Raw genomic sequence first — 21,332 nt, 5'->3', positions numbered from 1 at the left:
ACGCGAGGAAAAGACACAGACACGCGGCGGTCCCACGTGGGTGCACTTTAATGGGGGAGGGGCAACAGGCAGGTGAGGGTGTGCTGATACAATAGGAAAGACTGGGGAAAAGGAAAAGAGAGCGAACTCGTGAAGACCTTCGCTTTTAACGGGGAATGCAAAGGCTTCTGGGAAATGTCCGTATCCAGGAGAACGCTGGGAACTGTAGTTCGGCAAAAGAACAACATCATCCACATGATCTTCAGAATTTAATTTGTAGGTAACCATTTACTTAAAACTTAAAACAAAAACAAAGCTTCGTTTTAAAAGTCTTTAACAAGAACATTTTCTGATGATTGGCATTAACTTATGTTACATCTAGTTACATCTAGGTCAGCGCCCTATTTTTGTTTTTCATTCGTAGACATATATGATAATAGAAATGATCATAAATGAAGAAATAGAGCTTAACTTTATATTCAGTTTCAAGTTGCGATGTGTGACTGAGGATTATGAAATGCATTCGATGAGAGGCATATAACTCTGGGTGTGAACTCTGTGCAGTGCCACCTAATTGTGGAGGTACCAGCAATGCTTAAGATGTAGTATGATGAACCACATCTTCACATTCAGAGGTGAAATCCAATTTACTTTCAAATAGAAAGAAAACAGTTGAAGCAGTGGGCACGATGGTATTGCTTGTCTGAAATCCTCTACATGACTGAATATGCATAAAAAAGTTAAAAAAGTTTCAATCTCATAAATATAAAAGCCAGAACCGTACAAGAAGCCTTTGGAGTGGCTACCTGAGAAAAATGTGATCTTTTTAACCTCATGTTTTGTCTGGCTGAAGAAAGGAATTTTAAATAATTTTTATCTGTTTGATTGTTAATTTCTTAATGTATGTCTATAAAACATTTTAAAGAGTCTTCTGAGAAAAAATAGTAAAATTGTAGAAATGGATACGTTTTGTCTTTCTCAAGTGATTTTTGTTTTATTTGTGTGGGTGCTCTGCCTACTTGTAGGTATATGCACCATGAGCATGCAGTGCACAGCAGATGCCAGAAAAGGGCATCAGATCCCTGGAACTGAAGTTATAGTTTTTTTTTTAATTTTTATTTATTTATTTATTTATTAAAGATCTCTGCCTCCTCCCTGCCACCGCCTCCCATTTCCCTTCCCCTCCCCCATCAAGTCCCCCTCCCTCATCAGCTCGAAGAGCAATCAGGGTTCCCTGATGTGTGGGAAGTCCAAGGACCACCCACCTCCATCCAGGCCTAGTAAGGTGAGCATCCAAACTGCCTAGGCTTGGAGTTATAGTCTTGAGCTGTCTTGGGGCTGCTGGAAATCAAACCCTGGTCCTATAGAAGAGCAGCCAGTGATCTTAACCACTGAACCATCTCTCCTGCTCCCAATACATTTTGTATTCTTTTTTTTTTGAAACAGGGTTTCTCTGTGGTTTTGGAGCCTGTCCTGGAACTAGCTCTTGTAGACCAGGCTGGTCTCGAACTCACAGAGATCCGCCTGCCTCTGCCTCCCGAGTGCTGGGATTAAAGGCGTGCACCACCACCGCCCGGCTCTACATTTTGCATTCTAATGTAAACTACTAACATTCAGAAAACCCTTAGATGATTAGCCAATATTTAGCCTTTATTTTTCATACACTGCAGACATTGTCACTAGACTGAAGAAACTGCCCTTCAATTAATTGAGATTGTACATCTATTAAAAAACACTGAAGGTCACTCAGAAAACGACAGTATTACTATTTTAATCCCCAGGTTCATCTCAACTGGTTGGAAAGTTTTCTTCTGAAAAACTTAATTGTATTTGAGTCAAACGTAAAATGATTAACTGGGTATTAAACTATTTTCAATTGGAAAAACACCTGAAAATTATTAATATAAACATATCAATGTGGTGCATTAACTCATCGGTCTTTATATGTAGGGACAATTTAAAGATTTCTGGGAGAAAAACCAGAAGGGGGCTATGCATTTCATTTTCTTGTTTGGGTAGTTAAATTTAGCTCATTTTATTTTGTCGGCTTTTGAAGGCCAAGTCACTGCGAGTAATTTGAAAGGGGGAAAAAAGTCGGGCCACAAGTGTTCCTTGCCATTTAGAAGTCATTTTATTTGAACAACACAAAGCATCCCTGACCTCTTTCTTTACCATTTCTAATGCTTCCCAAATATAGGTTTGGAGAGTCACTACCAGTAGGATCAGAAGGCTGACCCAGCATCCAAAGATTCCTTGTGTGCCAGAGGGGCCTGGGCAGTCTGATCCTCTCTGCACGCCTTAGGGTCTTCCACTAGAGATTTTGGTTCCCATGAGCTCTTTCCATTATGACGACTGTCCTGCAGTTTATACTCCCTTCCCTCCAGGAAACTACTGTTGGGGAGACCACAGTCACCTAAACTGCTTGACCTCTGTATTTTCAAGAACCCAGGACCAGACTTAAGGGTGAACAGGATAAAGTGAATGGATTCAACTCTCCTTTGAACAGGCAGGAAGCCCGGTGTTCGTCGCGGCGTAGCTTGTAACCTTGATGACATCATGCTCTTCACCCTGACGGGTTCTTCAAATCCCTGAGTCACGCTCTGTTTATGTTGTCTCGGTACCAGTTCCAGCACAGATCCAAACGAAAGGACGCCAGAGTGAAGAGGAGGAGCTGGGGTGGAGAACCCAGGCCAGCCACGGGTGCCAGGCAAAGGTCAAAACGCAAGCACAGGACGTTTCTTTCTGGGCTACAGATCTCGTGACGCCTGGCGCTTTTCCTCTACCAGACTACTGATACCTCATTGCTCTGGAAACAGCTGGATTTTCTTCCTGTGTGTTTGTTTTGGGCACCAAGCAAGAAACATGAAGGGGAGGGATGAAGACATTTGTTAAAGAATTCTTTGGGTTAAAAAAATATTTTCTATATAAAATAAGAACAATAAAAACAGAAAACTTATATTTGACTTTTTTTAGAGTGATTTAGAAAAACTTAGGCGTGAAGGACACACACACAAATGATCAAGGTTTCTGTCCACCCCTATCGAGCAAATCCTTTGCGCCGGGGGCGGGATAGAGGCGGGGCTCCGTGATGTCACAACACCGCCCTGGTGTTTTTGTGTTCCCAGCTCTTGGAAAAGCCTCTCGATTTCTTTACCTGGTGGTCCTTTACCTTCCTCCCTGGAGATATCCAGACGTTTAGTCACGTAGTGCGGCGAAGGGCGCGTGGTAGCTGACGCGTGTGGAGCGATTGTGATAAGGTTGACATTGACCAGGGGTGGCCAGACGCGAGACACAGTCACCAGCGCGCGGAGCAGGCCCCGTCCGGGGAGCCCCCAAACCTGCGGTCCATCATGAAGTTCCAGTATAAGGAAGACCATCCCTTCGAGTATCGGAAAAAGGAAGGTGAAAAGATTAGGAAGAAATACCCGGATCGGGTGCCGGTGAGTGGGGGCGGGTAGGGGCGGGCGAGCTGGGGAATTGGGGAGCTGGTTGCCCGGAAGCTGGAGGTTAGCCGGGCGCTGGCCAGTGGCAGGAGGGTAGCCTGGTACTAGCGAGTGGCCCTGGCACAGGAGGGTCCCCGGAATTACATAATCAATCCTAAGCGGCCTGTGCACACCTTTGGCATCTCAAAAGCGCAACCTGCGAGGTGGGTGACTCAGCAGAATTCAGCTCTCTTGGAGGTGGGGAATGTGCGGGTGGCGCGGCCTCAGTGTGAGGGAGTCACTGCTTGGGGGCCCCAGATCGGATCGGTTTGGAGAGAATGTGCGCAACCCTGGAGTGTCAGGTGCGGTGAACCTTGTGCCCGCCCATGTCTGCCTTTCGTGGTTCTCCATGAATCCGAGTTTCGTCCTCATTTCCTTGAGCGTAGGAGGTAAAACTTGAGAAATCAGTAGATTCTGCCCTGCCTTTTCCTAGAATTAGGAGGCGGGGAGCTCGACCAGGCGGGCCCTGCAAACAAGGTCACGCTCTCTGCGCCACAGTCAGCTTGCCTCATCATTGCTGTCTCCCTGGCCACGCGATGCTAAAGAAGGTCTTGCCTTGGACTGCTGACGGATTGGGTTCTTGGGCCCCAAGAGCAAGGACTGAGAAGCATTTCCACCACAAATTATACCTCGATTTAAACAGCCAAAACCTAGTTCACGCACTAAGGAGAAAAATATTAAGGGAGCCCTCAGCATCCGGGTGTTTTTCCCTTTACTCCCTCCCCCGCCCACTTGCCTGCTTTTTCTCCTCTTTTGAAGGCTGCGCAGCAGAATTGGAAGCCTGGGGCGACATTACTGTTAGATATGGTGGATGGAGGAGCAGGGGACTTTAAAATCGTTCTCTATTTCTGTACAGGCAATGATGTTAGATTTGCATCGCTCATAAGTTTAAAGGGTAAAAAGAGCTGGACTTGCCTATTAATTTTTCTTGATGCATAAGTACTTTTGGGGCGTTTCTTGCTCAGTCTGACTCTCAGCTATGGCTACTAGAAGAAACGTAGGCCCAACTGTAAAAAGTCCTCAAACCCATTTCCTGTTAGGAAGGGGGGAAGTTAAGTATTTCACCATTCTCCAGGAATTGCACACAACGGTCTTAAGGGAAAAACTGGAACCACACTAGCCGTGTCTCCGTAGTACGCAGCCCTTCACTTGTTATTTCTGTGGAGGGCTGCTTTTCAATTTTCTCTTTATTCGTCAGCCCCACCCCCTTAGTATTTTAAAATGACACGTGGACCACATAGCAGGCAGCACTCTGAATGCCTTGCCTGCATATTCACTGGCTCACCTCACACAACTAAAATCCCTGTTCTACAGATGTAGCCTGAAGCACAGGGAAGTGAAGTCACCACCCAAAGATCTGACATTCCTGGTCCTTGACCTTCAGGTTGCCGCCTTTTCCCAGTCTGTACAGTTCCACAGTTCCATTAACCAGAATTGGGTGTCTAACTTATGCAGTTGACCCCTGGAAGCAGGTTAAGTCTTGCTGCCATCTGGAGTTCAGCTGGTAGGCCAGTGTCAGCCAGGAAACTTTTGTTTTTTTTTTTTGATTTCTCCGTAGGTTTGGTTCCTGTCCTGGAACTAGCTCTTGTAGACCAGGCTGGCCTCGAACTCACAGAAATCCACCTGCCTCCTGAGTGCTGGAATTAAAGGCGTGCGCCACCACCGCCCGGGCATCAGCCAGGAAACTTAAGCAAATGTCTACGCCCCGTTATTCAGAACTTTAACAAATAAAAGCTGTGAAGTGTACCCGTCTTCAAATTCACTTGAAGCCCCTCTATTTCCTCGAACCAGGAGCCTTTCTCATTAGGTTGGTTACTCTACTCACCCAGAATATTTTAGTTCCTTATTCTCCTGCTTATGACTTGATGTTGAGTGTTTTATTTCAGTGATAATTTATAAGCTAAGAAAAGTTCAGTCAAATCTCATGGATCCTCAACCTGAGAGATTCTCAACCTATGGCTCTGAAATTGGTTGTGACAGAACTCTGCTAAATGCCAGAGATTTGGTTTAGGGTGGGGGACAGCGCAGCACTGGGGATGGAGCCCTTTGCCTGGTGGTCTCTCTATCGCTACCCTTAGCCTCAGAGATGTGGTTTTGTTTCAGGGTTATAACTAGAGTTCCTGTACCTTGGGCACAGAACTCAATCTTAACTATGTTCAGGTGTTTACGAAAAGCCATTAAGTTTCTAAGGCAGTCTGACTCACAACTTAAGCTTGGCCTCAGAAGACTGGGCCTTGGAAGAGGGGGGTCATGGGATCTGAAAATAACAGAGTGTTAGGAACCTGCAATAGCAGGAACTGCTGGACACAGTATTTTTAAACATTTGTAAACAGCCCTGTGGTAGAGCACCTGCCAAAGATGAAGAAAACAGTTTTCCTCTTGGTGGGAGCTGCCAGGTTTCAGAGTCCCTGTGGTAAATACCAGGGCTCCCTCTGCTTTCTGTGCTCTGTCTTATGGAGCCTGCCTTCTTCTAGTCTCCTTGCCAAGCTCTTTTCTATTTAATTTGAAGCTTTGGATTCACCTGTGTACCCAGGCATTTACATGTACTTACTTGTTTGGTCTTTTGGGGGTGGGGTACAGCTTGTGCAGAAGCCTAGAGAGGACACAGACATCCTGAAGGAGGTCACACAGCATTTAGAGATACTCGTCCAGTGTCTATTTCTGCTTCTTCGTTTTTTTGTTTTTTTTTTTTTTTTTGGTGTTTTTGAGACAGGGTTTCTCTGTGGCTTGGAGCCTGTCCTGGAACTAGCTCTTTAGACCAGGCTGGTCTCGAACTCACAGAGATCCGCCTGCCTCTCTGCCTCCCGAGTGCTGGGATTAAAGGTATGCACCACCATTACCTGGCCCGCTTCTTTGCTTTTTGGTATTTCCTATTTCTCACATCTAAGATGAGTTTTTCAAAACAAAAAAATCCAGTGTTAATATTTTTGCAATATATTTTCTGTTTTCTAAGTAAATACATAAACATCTAAGATTTCTTCATTACAAAATGTATAATCTTTAAAAATGTTATGAAAATATTTAAAGTAGATATTGCAAAATCCCTTAAACTCCTAACATAGTTAATAACGCTGAATTGTACAGTGCACTGCCCTGATAAAGTGTCCCTCATTATTAAAAAATTCATAGTAGTTTTCACTTAGCAGTGAACATTTTTTCGCAAAGATTAAAACCTGAGTCAAGTTGCCTGTGTGTCTTAGCTATCACTGTAGCGATGTCTGAGACAGTCAACTTCTAGAAGGTAAGAAGGCAACTGGTTTCAGAGTCTGTCTGTGCTCACTTGGCCCCATTCTTTGGGCCGGTGGTGAGTCAGCCTATCCTGGTGAAAGCACAGAGGGCTCAATAACATAAAACTGCCATGAGGTCCCACCGCTCAAAGTTTCCACCACTTGTGCACAGCCAAGGTGGGAGCACTTCTTTAACACGGGGACCTTTGCAGGCAGTGAAGATCAAAGCTGTAATCTTGTGTGTCTATAAAAGCCATTTCTCCCTCTGTGTGCGTGTGTGTAAGTGTAGTAATAGGGGGAGCGGCGGCGGGGCTATGTCCCCAAACACCCCAGCCGCCTGCCCTGCCCGGCTAGCTTATGCCCTGAAATAATTACACGGACACTGTATTCTTTTAAACACTGCTCTGGCCCATTTCTAATCATCTGTGTAGCGCCCCTAGGTGCGCTTACCGGGAAGATTCTAGCCTAAGTCCATCCTGGGTCGGAGCTGGGGCATGGTGTGCGTCTTCCCTGGAGCAGGTAGCATGGCGTCTCTCCTGCGTCTGCTCCGGAAAGCGGAGCTGTGGAGTCTGACCTCACTTCCTCTTCCTCCCAGCGTTCTGTTCTGTTTACTCCACCCACCTAAGGGTGGGCCTATCAAATGGGCCTAGCAGTTTCTTTATTGCTTAGCCAAAGAAATCAACAGATTGATATGACACTCCCACATCACTTCCCCTTTTTCTGTTTAAACAAAAAAGGAAGGCTTTAACTTTAACATAGCAAAATTACATATAACAAAACAGTTATCAAGTAAAAGTTACAATAAAAGACTCCAGAAAGATACAATACTGCATAAGCAAACAAGAAAAAAGCAACTTTTAAAACTCTAGAGATGACAGAGACATCTCGCTGCCTGGACAGTCACCCAAAATTCCTCTGTACCGTTGGGGCATCCATCTTCAGCCTTCAGGCCCATGGTATCCAGCAGACATTTCCATAAAGCAGGGAAATTAAAAGTCAGTTCAGTCACTATCTGTTGTGTCCTGCAGAATGTCTCGCAGACTCTTTCATGAATCAGGAACCCCGAAAGATCATCTCACCTTAGGCAAGTTCAGTAGTCCTCTCTCTGTGGGTTCTCTGTGTCCAGTTTATGCAACAGTCCAGGCAAGAACAGTTTCTTGCCCAAATGGCTATCAAACTCCATAAGGATCCTCTTCGATGCCCATCTTCCTCTTGAAGTAGATTGGTGCTGCCAGGAGCAGAGTGTCTCATTGTCATGAAAAGTCCTCAGTTATTAAAACATTAAATGTCCTATTCTGTAATCTTTGAAAGACATGAGGAATATCTATCTAAAATATCTCTCTCTATATATCTAGAAAATCTAACTAACATGACTGCAAGCTTTACTATTATCGATGATTATCCATTAACAACCTATATTTCTTAATTATGCAGTACATATTTAAATGAACTACACAATCACAATACCTTAATCATTACCCCAGAATCTTGGCATCCGAATTGGCCTCTTCAAGAGGTTGATGTTCAGTTCCTGGGAATTGGAACCCTATCTCGTGTAAAACAAAGCACAAGATGGGTTGAATGCATAGGGCCCGAAGGGCAAATAGGAAGACTAAGGCCATATATAGCCAATATTGCCATAAATTTATGGGGCCGTGACCTGCTACAGCAATGGAATACCCAGATTAACATTCCTGTAGTTCCAGGAACTCATAATTCTGGGAAGGATATGATGAGGTATTATGGAAAAAGGTCACTAGCCATTCAGGCTGTACAATAACATACAGCAAATACCAAACCTTTAGAGGTACCAACAGCCCTACCTTTAAAATGGCTAACTGAGAAGCCAATATGGATCAAACAGTGGCCTCTAGCTGAAGATAAACTACAGGCATTGGAACAGCTGGTGCAGGAGCAACTAGATGCTCACCACATTGAAGAATCAACCAGCCCTTGGAATTCTCCTGTGTTTGTTGTAAAAAAGAAATCTGGTAAATGGAGAATGGTGACAGATCTAAGAGCTGTCAACAAAGTAATTCAACCTATGGGCTCACTACAATCTGGAATTCCTTTGCCTTCTCTGTTACCAAAAGGATGGCCTCTTATAGTTATTGATTTGAAAGATTGTTTTTTCACTATACCGTTACAAGAAAAGGATAGAGAAAAATTTGCCTTCACAGTGCCTACTTATAATAATTCTCAGCCCAATAGGAGATATCAATGGACTGTCCTCCCACAGGGTATGCTCAATAGTCCTACACTGTGCCAATATTTTGTAAGTAAGCCATTGGAAATAATTCGTAAACAATTCCCCAAGTCCATTATTTATCATTACATGGATGACATCTTGTTATCTGATTCAAATAAAGATACTTTAGAAAGGATGTTTGAAGAAGTAAAGAAAGTCTTGCCTAGGTGGGGATTACAAATTGCCCCTGAAAAGATTCAAAGAGGAAATTCTATTAATTACCTAGGTTACAGAATAGGGTTAGAGAAAATTAAAACGCAAAAGGCACAAATTAGGAGAGACCGGTTAAAGACTCTTAATGACTTCCAAAGATTGTTAGGAGACATTTCCAGTCTACGACCAGCTGTTGGGATAACACCTGATCTAATAGTTCATTTAAACAAAACCTTAGATGGTGATAAAGATTTGAATAGTCCAAGAGAACTGACAGCTGAAGCAGAAAAGGAACTGACAATGATTGAGGAAAAATTACAGGAGGCACATGTGGATAGGGTGAACCCAAATCTTAGCTGCATCCTAGTCATATTGCCTTCCAGAATTTCTCCTACAGGGATTCTAATGCAGAGGGAAGATATTATTTTGGAGTGGATATTTATACCTAATAAACCAAGTAAAAAATTAAAAACTTATGTGGAAAAAGTCTCTGAATTAATTATAAAAGGTAAGCTGAGACTTCGTCAACTAGCAGGTATAGACCCAGCAGAAATTATAGTGCCTTTTACTACTGAAGAAATAAAAAAGTTATGGGAAGACAATGAACCGTGGCAAAGAGCTTGTGCTAATTTTTTGGGAGAAATTAATAGCAACTATCCCAAAAGTGGTAGACTTAACCTCATAAAAAGAACTTCTTGGATTCTTCCTAGAATTGTACGTGATGCTCCAATAACTGGAGCCCGTACGTTCTATACTGATGCAAATAAATCAGGGAAATCAGGTTACAAGTCAGATGAATTGAGTAAGGTGGAACAAAGCCCTTATAATTCTGTCCAGAAGGCAGAATTATATGCCATTCTTATGGTGCTAAGGGATTTTAAAGAACCTCTTAATATAGTTACAGATTCACAATATGCAGAAAGAGTTATCTTGCATATTGAAACCGCTGAATTTATACCAGATGACACAGAGTTGACTTCATTGTTTATCCAGGTACAAGACATAATCAGGAACAGGCTTTGTCCGATGTACATAACACACATCCGGTCCCATACAGGTCTGCCTGGTCCTCTAGCCCAAGGCAACGCTGAGATTGATCAATTATTGATTGTAATTGTGTTGCAGGCCTCAGAATTTCATAAGAAGCATCATGTCAATAGTAAAGGCCTAAAGAAAGAATTTTCCATTACTTGGCAACAAGCTAAGGACATTATAAAGAGATGTCCTACTTGTTCTTTCTATAATCAAACACCGTTGCCTGCAGGGAGTAACCCAAAGGGCACTAAGAGAAATTAAATCTGTCAGATGGATGTGTTCCACTTTATAGAATTTGGTAAATTAAAATATGTACACCACACCATAGACACGTATTCAGGTTTTCAATGGGCTACTGCCCTGAGCTCAGAAAAGGCTGATTCAGTAATCACACATTTATTGGAAGTTATGGCCATCATGGGTATACCTGCGCAAATAAAGACAGATAATGGTCCAGCATATGTATCTAAGAAAATGAAACGCTTTTTTGATTATTATAATATAAAACACATTACAGGTATACCAAATAATCCTACAGGTCAGGCAGTTATAGAAAGATCAAATCGTACTATAAAGGATATGCTGAACAAACAGAAAGGGACCGAAAATACCCCCAGAAATAGATTACATAATGCTTTATTAACCTTAAATTTTCTTAACGCTAATGAGAAAAAAATGACAGCAGCAGAGAGACATTGGATAATAAAAAGTCTGCTAAACTAAATCAACCGATTTATTTCAAAGATGTGCTGACCTCTCAGTGGAAGCCAGGAGATGTGCTACGTTGGGGAAGGGGTTTTGCTCTTGTTTCCACAGGAGAAGAAAAATTGTGGATACCATCAAAATTAATAAAGTTTCGATTTGAAGAAGAAAAACCTCTTGGAAAGGAGAAATGACAACTCATCCACAATGATTATATTCATACAGGTGGTAAGAAAAACATATAGAATGGGGGCAGGGTTCTGTTCTTATCTCCACAGTAAAACACTCATCTTTGAGAAATTCAAGGGACCCTGGATGTTTGGATACTGACAGATGGAAAAATACCTGCCCGATAGGAAATATCAAAAAAACTGAATGGGCTGTGTAAGTAATATTAAACCATATTTCTAAATTTATAAAGCTGGTTTTGAAGTTGGACTCTGGCTCAGTCCCTCTCCAATTCCAAGCCTGTTAGTAAGAGAAAAACCCAGAGTTTCTGGAGTTTCTGTCTCATGTCAAGAGCCATGATGTGGGACAGAAAGAAATATGAGTTTAGAAAACATCTTTGCTTTTCTTCATATCTATCATACTTTTCATTGAATATATCTATCATGTCTTTCATTGAATATATATATATGTCTATATGATTAATGCTTAAGTTTCTCATAATGAACAATGAGTTTTTCCTGAAGTGACATTTGAAGTTTCCAGGAAGAAGATGGGGCCCCATAACAACAACTCCACCTGGTTGATATGACGTCATGATACTGATAGCGCTACAACAAGACCTGCTTTGGGTACCAGCTGCACAAGACAGTTCCAACTTGGTTAGCTGAAATGGTGCACATCTTATACAACATTTTGGCCAGACCTGCACAAAATACTCAGAGACTATTGGCAATATTAAAAGACTTGATCTTGAAATTTAACCATCATTTTACTTTCACAGGATCCCCCAGAAAAAACGTCGCCCCCATGACAGCTGAAAGTAATTCTAGAGGACGACGTCCCCTCTCCCAGTAAAGTTTGCCCTTGGGTTTAGGGACATCATTTAGGGGTTGATTATAATTAGTATACGATTGAGGGTTGGGGGAGGAATTTTATAAGCTCAGGGATCATTTTGAAAAAAAAAAAAAAAGAGGGATGATGGGATAATAGATTTGTAATTGTGAGTTACTGTTTTTAGACAAATATATTGGTATAGATTCTTGTATATTGATACAAAGTTAAATTATATTGACTATTGTATGCATGCATGTTTCTACCTTGTTTAAAACATTTTTATGTATTGACATATATTGTATTGTATATATTTACCATATTGCTGTGTACATTTCTACCTCTGATTAAGATACTTATATAATGTTTGTGTATTGATATATATTTACCTACTGCAATGTATATTTGTACATTGTTTATATTTGGAGGTCATTGTCCTCATTTGTTTCACAGTTGTTTATTGTCTTAATCTTTAAGTTAGATAGATATTGAGAATTATATAGACTAATAGTCATCTAAGTTTGTCATTTATAATTAGACTAATCAGGTTCTTTAGATATATAGAGATTATACTCAGTATAGATAGTCTTCAACTTCTTCAAAGAGCTGTAGAAAATGGCCTTTAATCTAACTCAGAGTTTTGTGGTAGTGAGACACAATTGCTCCTGGCAACACCACTCTATTCCCGAGAGAATGTTGAACACCAAAGACACTCCACCTGGAGCCTTTCCTTTTGGCAGAACTGGCCTTGGGGCAAAGAAATGCCCATACCTCAACCACTGACAAAGATACAGAGCATGCATCAATGGATAAAACAGGGCTGTCTTATCCTGCCAAGACAGGGTAAGATAGTTTTGAAAAGTTGCTTGCCTTTAAAAATGGTGTGTCAGTTATGTTAGGCCTTAGCCAAAGTTGGTTGCTTCAACACTGCTAATGTGACTTTGGGTGATTGCCTAGGTAGCTAGTTGTCTCTGTGATTTGTTGCATGTTTTGGAAGTTGTTTTACTGAACTTCCTAATTAACCAGGTAACATTATTTCCCTTCTCAGATCTTCGATGGGGTTGAAGACTATATAGATGTAGTTACTTTTCTCTCATGACTTGGCCAATTTATTTATTATACAAGACCTAAGCTAGTTAGAATAGGATATTTGTACTTATTGTATATAATTTCATAGTAGGTTTAAAACTCTCTTATTTAAACAAAAGGGGGAGGTGTTACGGGAGGTCCTCCCACTCCTCCAGCCTATCGCCGCTGAGATACCAGCCCCTTGGGGCGTGGTCTCTCTCCCTTTAAAAAAGCGGCCACTTCCCTCTCCTCTCTCTCTTCACTTCCTGCTCCGCCGGTGACTTGACTTCCTTCCTGGTTACGCAGAGGGCTGACAGTGATCTGTAAGTTTTTTCCCCTTTAAATAAATACCACCCTATTAATCATAATTCCAAACCGGTGTGGCATTGTTTGTGACTTACGCCTTCATGTAAGGGTGTGCAGACGTGAGGGGGCATGTGCGTGATTGCATACAGATATGCGTGCATGTGGAGGAGGCCAGAGGTTGACGTCTCACACAGTTCTTGGTTGCTCTTCACTTTACTCACTCTGAACCCGAGCCTCCCACTTCAGCCAGACAGCTTGGCCCAGGATCTCCATCTCCGCCTTCCCAGCACTGGGATTGGCAGTGGCCCCTGCACATCCTCCCGGCATTCACAGGGACTTGAGGGATCTGAAGTCAGTCATTAGATACACTGCTTTTATCACCATGTCATCTCCCCAGTCCATAAGTGGTATTTTAGGGGAAAAAAAGCAAAACCAAAAAGCAAATAGATCATTAGACTATCCTAGAAACAGAGAACAACTGTTTGCTTCTTTAATAAAATGGCATAAGGTAAATGTCTTTTACTGTTCTTTATAATTTGTAGTTGTGTAAGGTCAAGGAACATTGGAAGCAAGGACTGAAAAATTACATTGAGCCTAGATAGTGTGGACAAATTTAAGGTGTGGAAAGAAAAAGACAAAAACTAGGGTCTGCAATTCTCATCCCCTCTCCTGTTCTTCTAGGTCATCGTGGAAAAGGCTCCCAAAGCCAGGGTCCCTGATCTGGACAAGAGGAAGTACCTTGTGCCCTCTGACCTCACCGGTAATGGTTTTTCCCTCTTCTGACCTTCCATTCCAGGCAAAGCTTTCTTGATCTTTATTTCAAGTCCAAGTTAGTTTATTTCAAGTCCAAGTTAGTGACCAAAAGGGTTGGGACCATTCTTCAGGGAGTGGACCTGTGCTGACGAGCACACTCTGTCCTGTTTCTAGCTGTTTGGCATTTCCCAATGCCTTACTCACGTGCCTTATTCCTGAAGACACAGCAAAGGAGTACTGTGGAGTAAAGGAGCAATTGTCTGTAATTTACATAACATTAAACATCAGCCTGGTCCTGAGGTCGATTTGTTCCAAAGCCAGCCCAGTGTCTTGGGAGGGTCTCATTTTAGAGATTCCTATCTAAATGCTTTATCTCTTAAACGTAGGTCTGTTTGTGAGATAAAAAAACTGCAGACCCTAGCATATCTTCTATTTTAAATTACAGGTTTCTAGACTTTACCTTGTTCTTAATGAAACGCCAGGTTTCTTTTGCCCTGGACTTCCTGCATTTGTCCATTAGCCTTCCAAAAACTATACATTGTTTTCAGGAAAAGGGTAACCATTGGATACACTCATTGTGCTGGGATATCCAAAGAGTCCAGGGATATCTTTGTATTGGTATTGTTAGCTCTCAGGGTGGGAATGGAGCTGGAAAGGCATCAGGGGTCCATGTTAGACAGGAATGCTTCAGTCTGCATTATACTCCCTCACAGCTGTCATTAGGCTGGGCTGGTATGCTGACTTTGTGTCTGAGGCTGAATAGGGGGGAAGGGAAGCCGTCCCACTGGTGTTTCAGGGGCTATACAGGCCTGAGTTTCTATTTTGCCACTAAGGATCTTAGATAGTATTTGGGTCTGAAAAGCTTGTATTTAGCCTAAAGGGGGACAGATACAGAGTTTGGTTTTCCTGAGAGTTTCTCTTTGTTTAGTCCTTTTTCTTTTTTGCCCTGCTCTCTGTTACCTTCATGTAGTTGGCCAGTTCTACTTCTTAATCCGGAAGAGGATCCATCTGAGACCTGAGGACGCCTTATTCTTCTTTGTCAACAACACTATCCCTCCCACGAGTGCTACCATGGGCCAGCTGTATGAGGTAATGGTTTTGGTCACAATACCGAGCAGCCCGGCCTCCCCTTGCTCTGGTTCCAGGGTTTGTTAACACACCTGGGAAGTAGGGCAGGAGGTGTTTTTAATGGGGATCCTCTTACACACAGCAGTGTGAAGCTGTGAGATTAGATACCCCTTCCTTGTCCTTTCAGGATGGAGCACCTTCTCGGTTTAATCTTTTGAAATCTCCTACTTTCAATCTGGTCTGACTATAGTGCTTTCTTGCTGGCTTGAGCAGTTCCTGGTGGCAGAGGCTTCCTGGGTGGTCCTCGTTCTATATGTGGAAGCACAATTTGTTAGTGAACTGTGCACTCCACCTGTTTGTCGGTCATCCCCATCTAGTGGTAGGCTTGAGAAAGGAAACACCAGCTACACTTGACCCCTTTTCAGTCTGAACCGGGAGCTCTGCCATCGTAGTTAGTTCCCACGTGAACTCTGCAGATCTGGTTTATGTCAACCACATCCAGATGCTCTTCTTTGTAGAACAAACCTAAGACCACAGAGAGTTCCCATTGTCTGAGTACATACAATGAATAAGTTAAAGTATAAAATTAAGGGAGAATTTGAGTGGGGAGAAGCTGTAGTTAGGACTTCATATATAAATGATGTGATCTAAGATTGCAACTGTACTTCTCCTTGAACACTGTCACACAAGGTGCTGCCTTCCCATTGTGCCCCATTTGTTAGTCACGTGAGCATCTAGGAGCCCCTGGTTTAGTCCTTATTCCACAGCATTTATTCCCCCTGACTGTGCATGTCGGTCTGTATTTTGTGATATCCATGCTTTCCTTGCTAGAGTGAAGGGGTTTTCTTTATTTGTTTCTTTGTTTTTTGTTTTTTTTTTGTTGTTGTCGTTGTTGTCATTTTTTCTCACATGTTTGCACGCACAGGTGGAAGTTGGAGGATAATTTAGGATGCCATCCTCAAGATCACTCTGTGCCCCATCTGAGACAAGGTCTCTCATGGGCTTATAGCACACCAGTATGCTGGCCTGTCTAGACAATGAGCCCCAGGGATCCTTCTCTTTCTCTCTCTCAAGAGCTGGGGTTACAAACACACAACACTGCTCATGCCATTTTTATTCAGGATCTTGGCATTGAGCTCAGGTCCTCTGGGCTTGCAAAGCAAGTGCTTTATTGACTGACTAGCCTCACTCCTTCTCCAGCCATAAAATAATATTTCTTTTCAAGTTAAGAATTATTTCCCAATGTTTTGTTTGGTAAAGCTTTGAAAACATCAAACAAAAAAAACAAGTTGAAAGACTTTTACTGAAAATGTAGACCGACTTTCAGGGTTCTGTTGCTCACATTGAAGTTGTACATACTTTTGGACTTCCGTACTTGTACATACCGTATTTCAGTCACATTCATCCCTGCCCCTTACCGTCTGTCTCTCTTCCCTCCTACTGCTGCTTCTCTCTCAGCTAGACCTCTAATGGCCAGGCTCATTTCCAGGCCAATGGGAAGAGTGTTTACGGAAATATGGACACCTTCCCAGTGACTTCCTGCCCTCATTACATTCTTTCTTCCTTTTCTTCCACAGTATTCCCTAAACTTTGGAGGGGTCAGTTTAGATAAACCATATGTGGCCAAACATTAATCACTTATTATTGCACTTTGACCTGTATTAGTCTCAGTAGCCACACTGAGAAAGGAAATGTTGCCGGGCTGTGGTGGCACACACCTTTAATTCCAGCCTTCAGGAAGCAGAGGCAGGAAGGTTTCTGTGAGTTCGAGACCAGCCTGGTCTACAAGAGCTAGTTCCAGGACAGCCTTCAAAGCTACGGAGAAATCCTGTCTTGAGACCGCCGCGCCACCCCCCCCCCCAAAAAAAAGAGGAAAAAAGAAAATGTCCATGGCTACAGAATGAATGTTTTTTATGACTATGGCTTAATATGGTTATTTTTCTGCTGTTGATGATATAATATATTCTCTATAAATCTTGCTTTTGTGAAGCCAGAGCTCAGCATGTAGTTGACACCTCTTATTCTTTGTTCCTTTTTTTTTTTAATTTTATTTTTCCTTTTCCCTGACCTAGATCTTGAGCCCAGAGCTTCACACATGCTAGGAGAGTGTTCTACTCCTTGGCTGTACTTCTATTCTTTTGATGGGGACTAATGATGACCATATGTCTTCTCCACAAGGTTGTGCAAGACTCAGAGTCATAGAGACAATGAACATGAATGTTTAGTATTTTCTACTGTCTTCTTGTCTCCTTTTAGGACAACCACGAGGAAGACTATTTTCTGTATGTGGCCTACAGTGATGAAAGTGTCTATGGAAAATGAGGCAGAAGCCCAGCAGATGGGAGCTCCTGGACTTGGGGGTAGGGGTGGGGTGCGCATGGGACTTAGGGAACCAGAGGGAGGGCTCCCAACCATGGAAGAGACGCAAGGTGAAGACATCGGAAAACATCATCCCGCACACACTGTCGTCTTTTTTTCACAAGCTCCATTGTTAGTTTTCTCTGCTTCCTCAGCCCAGGAAGAACTTGGATTGGATTGGCTGTGAGAGCCAGATGGGGACGACATCATTCACAGCCTTGCTGTGAGTTTTCGTGCAGTTTCATCAGAGGGTTGGGAGGAGGGAAGGTGGCCACTAGAGAAGAATACAGTTCAGCAGCAACTCCTGTCTGTTTGGGCAGAGGTTTGATTTTTGGCATTTGCACAAGCCACATAGGGAAAGGGGGAAAATGCTTTAGGAGCTGTAGGGGACCATACTAAGGGACCAAAAAATACTGTCATTGAAGCATTGTGACCCCTGACCTCTACCTCCAATTCCTCCCTCTCCTGGTCCTTTTATTCTTTCCACACAGGTGTCAAAGCACCACCCCAGCTGTGGCAGTGGATATTCGCACAAATGTTTAGATGGAGTTTTTTGGGGGAAATAGAGTTGTATGAAAACATGGTTAGGATTGCCAGTAGATTGAATGGCATTAAACTGGAGTTTGGGGTTGAGCATCTCTGCTCCTCATCCCATAAGAACCTTAGAGTTTCAGGAACCTCACGATCAGTCCTCTAGCATTTCCTTTAGCTTTCTCGTGTGCCAGGTCAGTGTGTCTACATGTGGAAGGTTCAGGGCACAAGGTAAGCAAGATTACCCACCTGCCACTTATCCTCCCCTTGCTGCGGGCTCTTTAGTCTCACACGCACTGGAATACTAAGTGATTGGCCAGCCGTTTGCCTCCATGCCATCTGCTCTTCAGGAAAGATGGAGTGAGGACTGCAGGGTTTCATGGGGAGTTTTACTCATTCATTTTCATTTAGGGGCTATGTGGGGAGGGGGTGGGAGCAGGAATCTCACTCACACGTGACATTTCAATTCATCTCGACACATGAAGAGCGTCCTCCCTGTTGGGAGCAATGTGTACGTCTGCTTTGCCAGCTGCAGGTTCCGATTCTTTGAAGTCAATGATGTCAGGCCAGGAAAATAAAATAATTGCTTACCTTAAAAATCCACCTGAGTTCCGAACTGTCACTTCCTTTTTTTCTTTTGGTTTACATGTGAATAAGGGTTGCGTGGAGATGGAAGTGGGTGTGGGGTTGGTGGTGCACACTTAACATCGAGTCAGATGTATATGTGTTCATTTAGTTGTTGCTCAGGGGTGAATGTTAGTGTAGCCTGCCTGGTGTGTCTCAAGTAAGTGCAAGCCGCTGCTTCATGTGTTTCTCAAAGCTAGAGTCTGCCTACCTCACTGTGGAGGACTGCCGTGTGCTGTGCTAATTAGGAATGCCACTGTTTAGGCCTCGTCCCAGATTTGGCTGGCAGCTGCATGTGCTGCTAATTATGAACAAGTGCCTCAAAAGACTGTGCTGAGCCTTCAAGTCTGCTCCAGGTGTCACTGCTGGTCCTAAACACAGCTTACTCTCTCCTTTATACTTCACAAGAAGCTAAGACCTTTCAGGGCAGGAAGTAATCTGGCTTGTGGGGTCAAGAATAAGTTCAGTGTCTTCTGGCTAGGAGTGGGTCTTTCAGCGAGTCAGGAAGCCTGTGTGGCTAGGCTGTGAGTTTGAAAATCAGAATAATCAGCCAGGATGCGAGTGAAGAACCCCCAGTCCCCTTTCTCTCCCTCTGATTTCTTGGCAACTCCCCACCTAGGTGGTGGCTTCCTCTTTCTCTTTAAGAACTAAGAGTGAGTCATTAGAAAGGAATTAGGAAGTCATAGGTCTACGCCTTGATTCTACCAATCTGCCCACCAATGGGGAAGAAAATTCAGTTAGCATTGAGAGGAGAGAGGGAAGCCTGGACCAGGTAACAAGAAAAAAATTAGAAGTTGGAAGTGGTTTGAAGTTTTCCATCAGGACCTTGAAAATAGATGCCTGTGGTTACAGAAATGGCAGTGTGCTATTACTGGACAAGCCACAGGAGGCTGATGCTTGGGCTGTTGAGATGAATTCTATTTTTGAAACTATTACCTACTACCTGGGAATAAGACTTGAGTGTTTTGAAGGACACACACACACAGCAGAGCCTGCACCCTCCAGGTTCATCTGAAACACAGCGGGCTTTTGCTGAACTGGACCTTCGAATTCAGGGACTGTCTCCCAGAAGGCTCTAGCTTTTTCTAGCTCCACTTTTTTGCTAGATTTTTTTTCAGATGAAAAATAAAATTATTAGATGTGTCATTGCTATTTTAGACGAGTGCCATTTTACATACGCATAATTTTAATTAACTTAGCTAAGTTTGGCTCCAGTGTCCTGTTTAGGTCCTGTTTCCTGAACACAGGGTCTTAGCACCTCATACTTTCCCCAGTTTTGTCTGCGTAATGCCTTTAAGGCCTTGCTGGCTTTCCATGAGCTAAAAGCAACATGGGAAATGTCCTGGTAACCTGGACTCTGTTCCATGTCACATTAATTGGCTGACTCCAGATCTGCTTTGTCAGGATGGGAGTTTAAATGATACATCCAACAAATCATTCTTTCCCTTAGACGCCATGTGATGTCATCATCAGAGACAAGTCTGGTTCTGTATTTCCTGGAAATGTCTGGCTGTATGCAAGGGTAAACTTTGACATTTGCCAAGGGCAATCCTTTCTTATGACTGGTTCCTTCACTGCTGCAGATTCCCTAGTAGATAAAATAGTTGGTTGGTCTCCTTAACATTAGAAGTCTCCACCGTGAGATGCTCAGTGGTGATACATTTAGGTTATGTATCCCAGTGGGGACCATGGCCCCACATGAGTAGAAGCTAGACAGGGAATCTCTGAAATTCTGAATACCAGGATGTAGTTTACTTTTCTTCTAGTGCCGAGTTTCTTGCTTCCCTCCAAGCATCCTGTACCAATTTAAAGGTATAGGCTGTATTGCCTATTCAGAGGTTAAGATTACAAAATAATGAAACACGATGTTAAGTAATGTAAGTGATGAAGCTGATGAGTGTACTTCCTGGCATGCTAACAGCAGCCTGCAGGTGACTTTCCAGGGTCAGGTGCTGTTTCCCGGGCGCTGCTCTGACCCTTGAGACACTACCCTTTGAGAATATTAGCATGAAGATTATAATTCCATATAAAGTAGCCATGTTATGTGGTACAGGGATATGGATGTACATGTCTGGGGAGATAACATTTAGTCAAGTTCAACAGTGAAAATAGCCAGGCATTCTGGAAAATAACCCGATTGATTGATAATTCTTTTTTATCTAGCTTTCCCTTTGTGATTTGCTTCTCAGTGCTGGGCATGAACTTATTACCTCTCATGTGCAGGTAAGTGTTCTATCACTTGGTTGTATCCCCAGCTTCCTGGGTAAACCATTAACTGTCTTATTTTTACTCGGCAAGTTTTCATTATTATTATTATTATTATTTTGGTTTTTCGAGACAGGGTTTCTCTGTGGCTTTGGAGCCTGTCCTGGAACTAGCTCTGTAGACCAGGCTGGTCTCGAACTCACAGAGATCCGCCTGCCTCTGCCTCCCGAGTGCTGGGATTAAAGGCATGCGCCACCATCGCCTGGCTCATTATTTTTTTTAGATGTGTAAACCCACTCAGTATTTTCAGAAGCTGATATGTTTCTCCCTTAACTGGTTCTGAGTGAGTTGTTTCCTCAGTGCATCCTGAGTAATTATTTTCTTCCTAGGTGGTACTTGTTGCCTGCCTCCTCTTTGCCTCAATATTTTTTTCAATGCAAGTTATACGACCAATTCCAGCCTGTAGCTTGTTCTCTTGGGAACATCTGGAAAACAGCTTGTTTTTCTCAGCCTAATAAGATGGCCAGCTAGCTAACTAATGAAAGGATGATACAAACACAATAGTCTTTACCCCAAAACTAGAAGACTTTGTGT

General features: G+C 42.9%; 1 protein-coding gene across 1 annotated transcript; it reads left to right on the top strand.

The window, feature by feature from the left end:
• Positions 1-3,074: 3,074 nt before the first annotated feature.
• Gabarapl1 (GABA type A receptor associated protein like 1) lies at positions 3,075-18,512 on the top strand. Its single transcript, XM_075982589.1, has 4 exons — positions 3,075-3,419; positions 13,881-13,959; positions 14,923-15,041; positions 17,277-18,512. Exons 1-4 carry the CDS (start codon positions 3,330-3,332, stop codon positions 17,340-17,342), a joined length of 354 nt encoding a protein of 117 aa, XP_075838704.1. The 5' UTR covers positions 3,075-3,329; the 3' UTR covers positions 17,343-18,512.
• Positions 18,513-21,332: the final 2,820 nt, after the last annotated feature.

Source organism: Microtus pennsylvanicus, chromosome 8 (assembly GCF_037038515.1).
Source record: "Microtus pennsylvanicus isolate mMicPen1 chromosome 8, mMicPen1.hap1, whole genome shotgun sequence".
NCBI classification, from domain to species: Eukaryota; Metazoa; Chordata; class Mammalia; order Rodentia; family Cricetidae; genus Microtus; species Microtus pennsylvanicus.
This window is presented reverse-complemented; position numbering and strand designations above follow the sequence as displayed.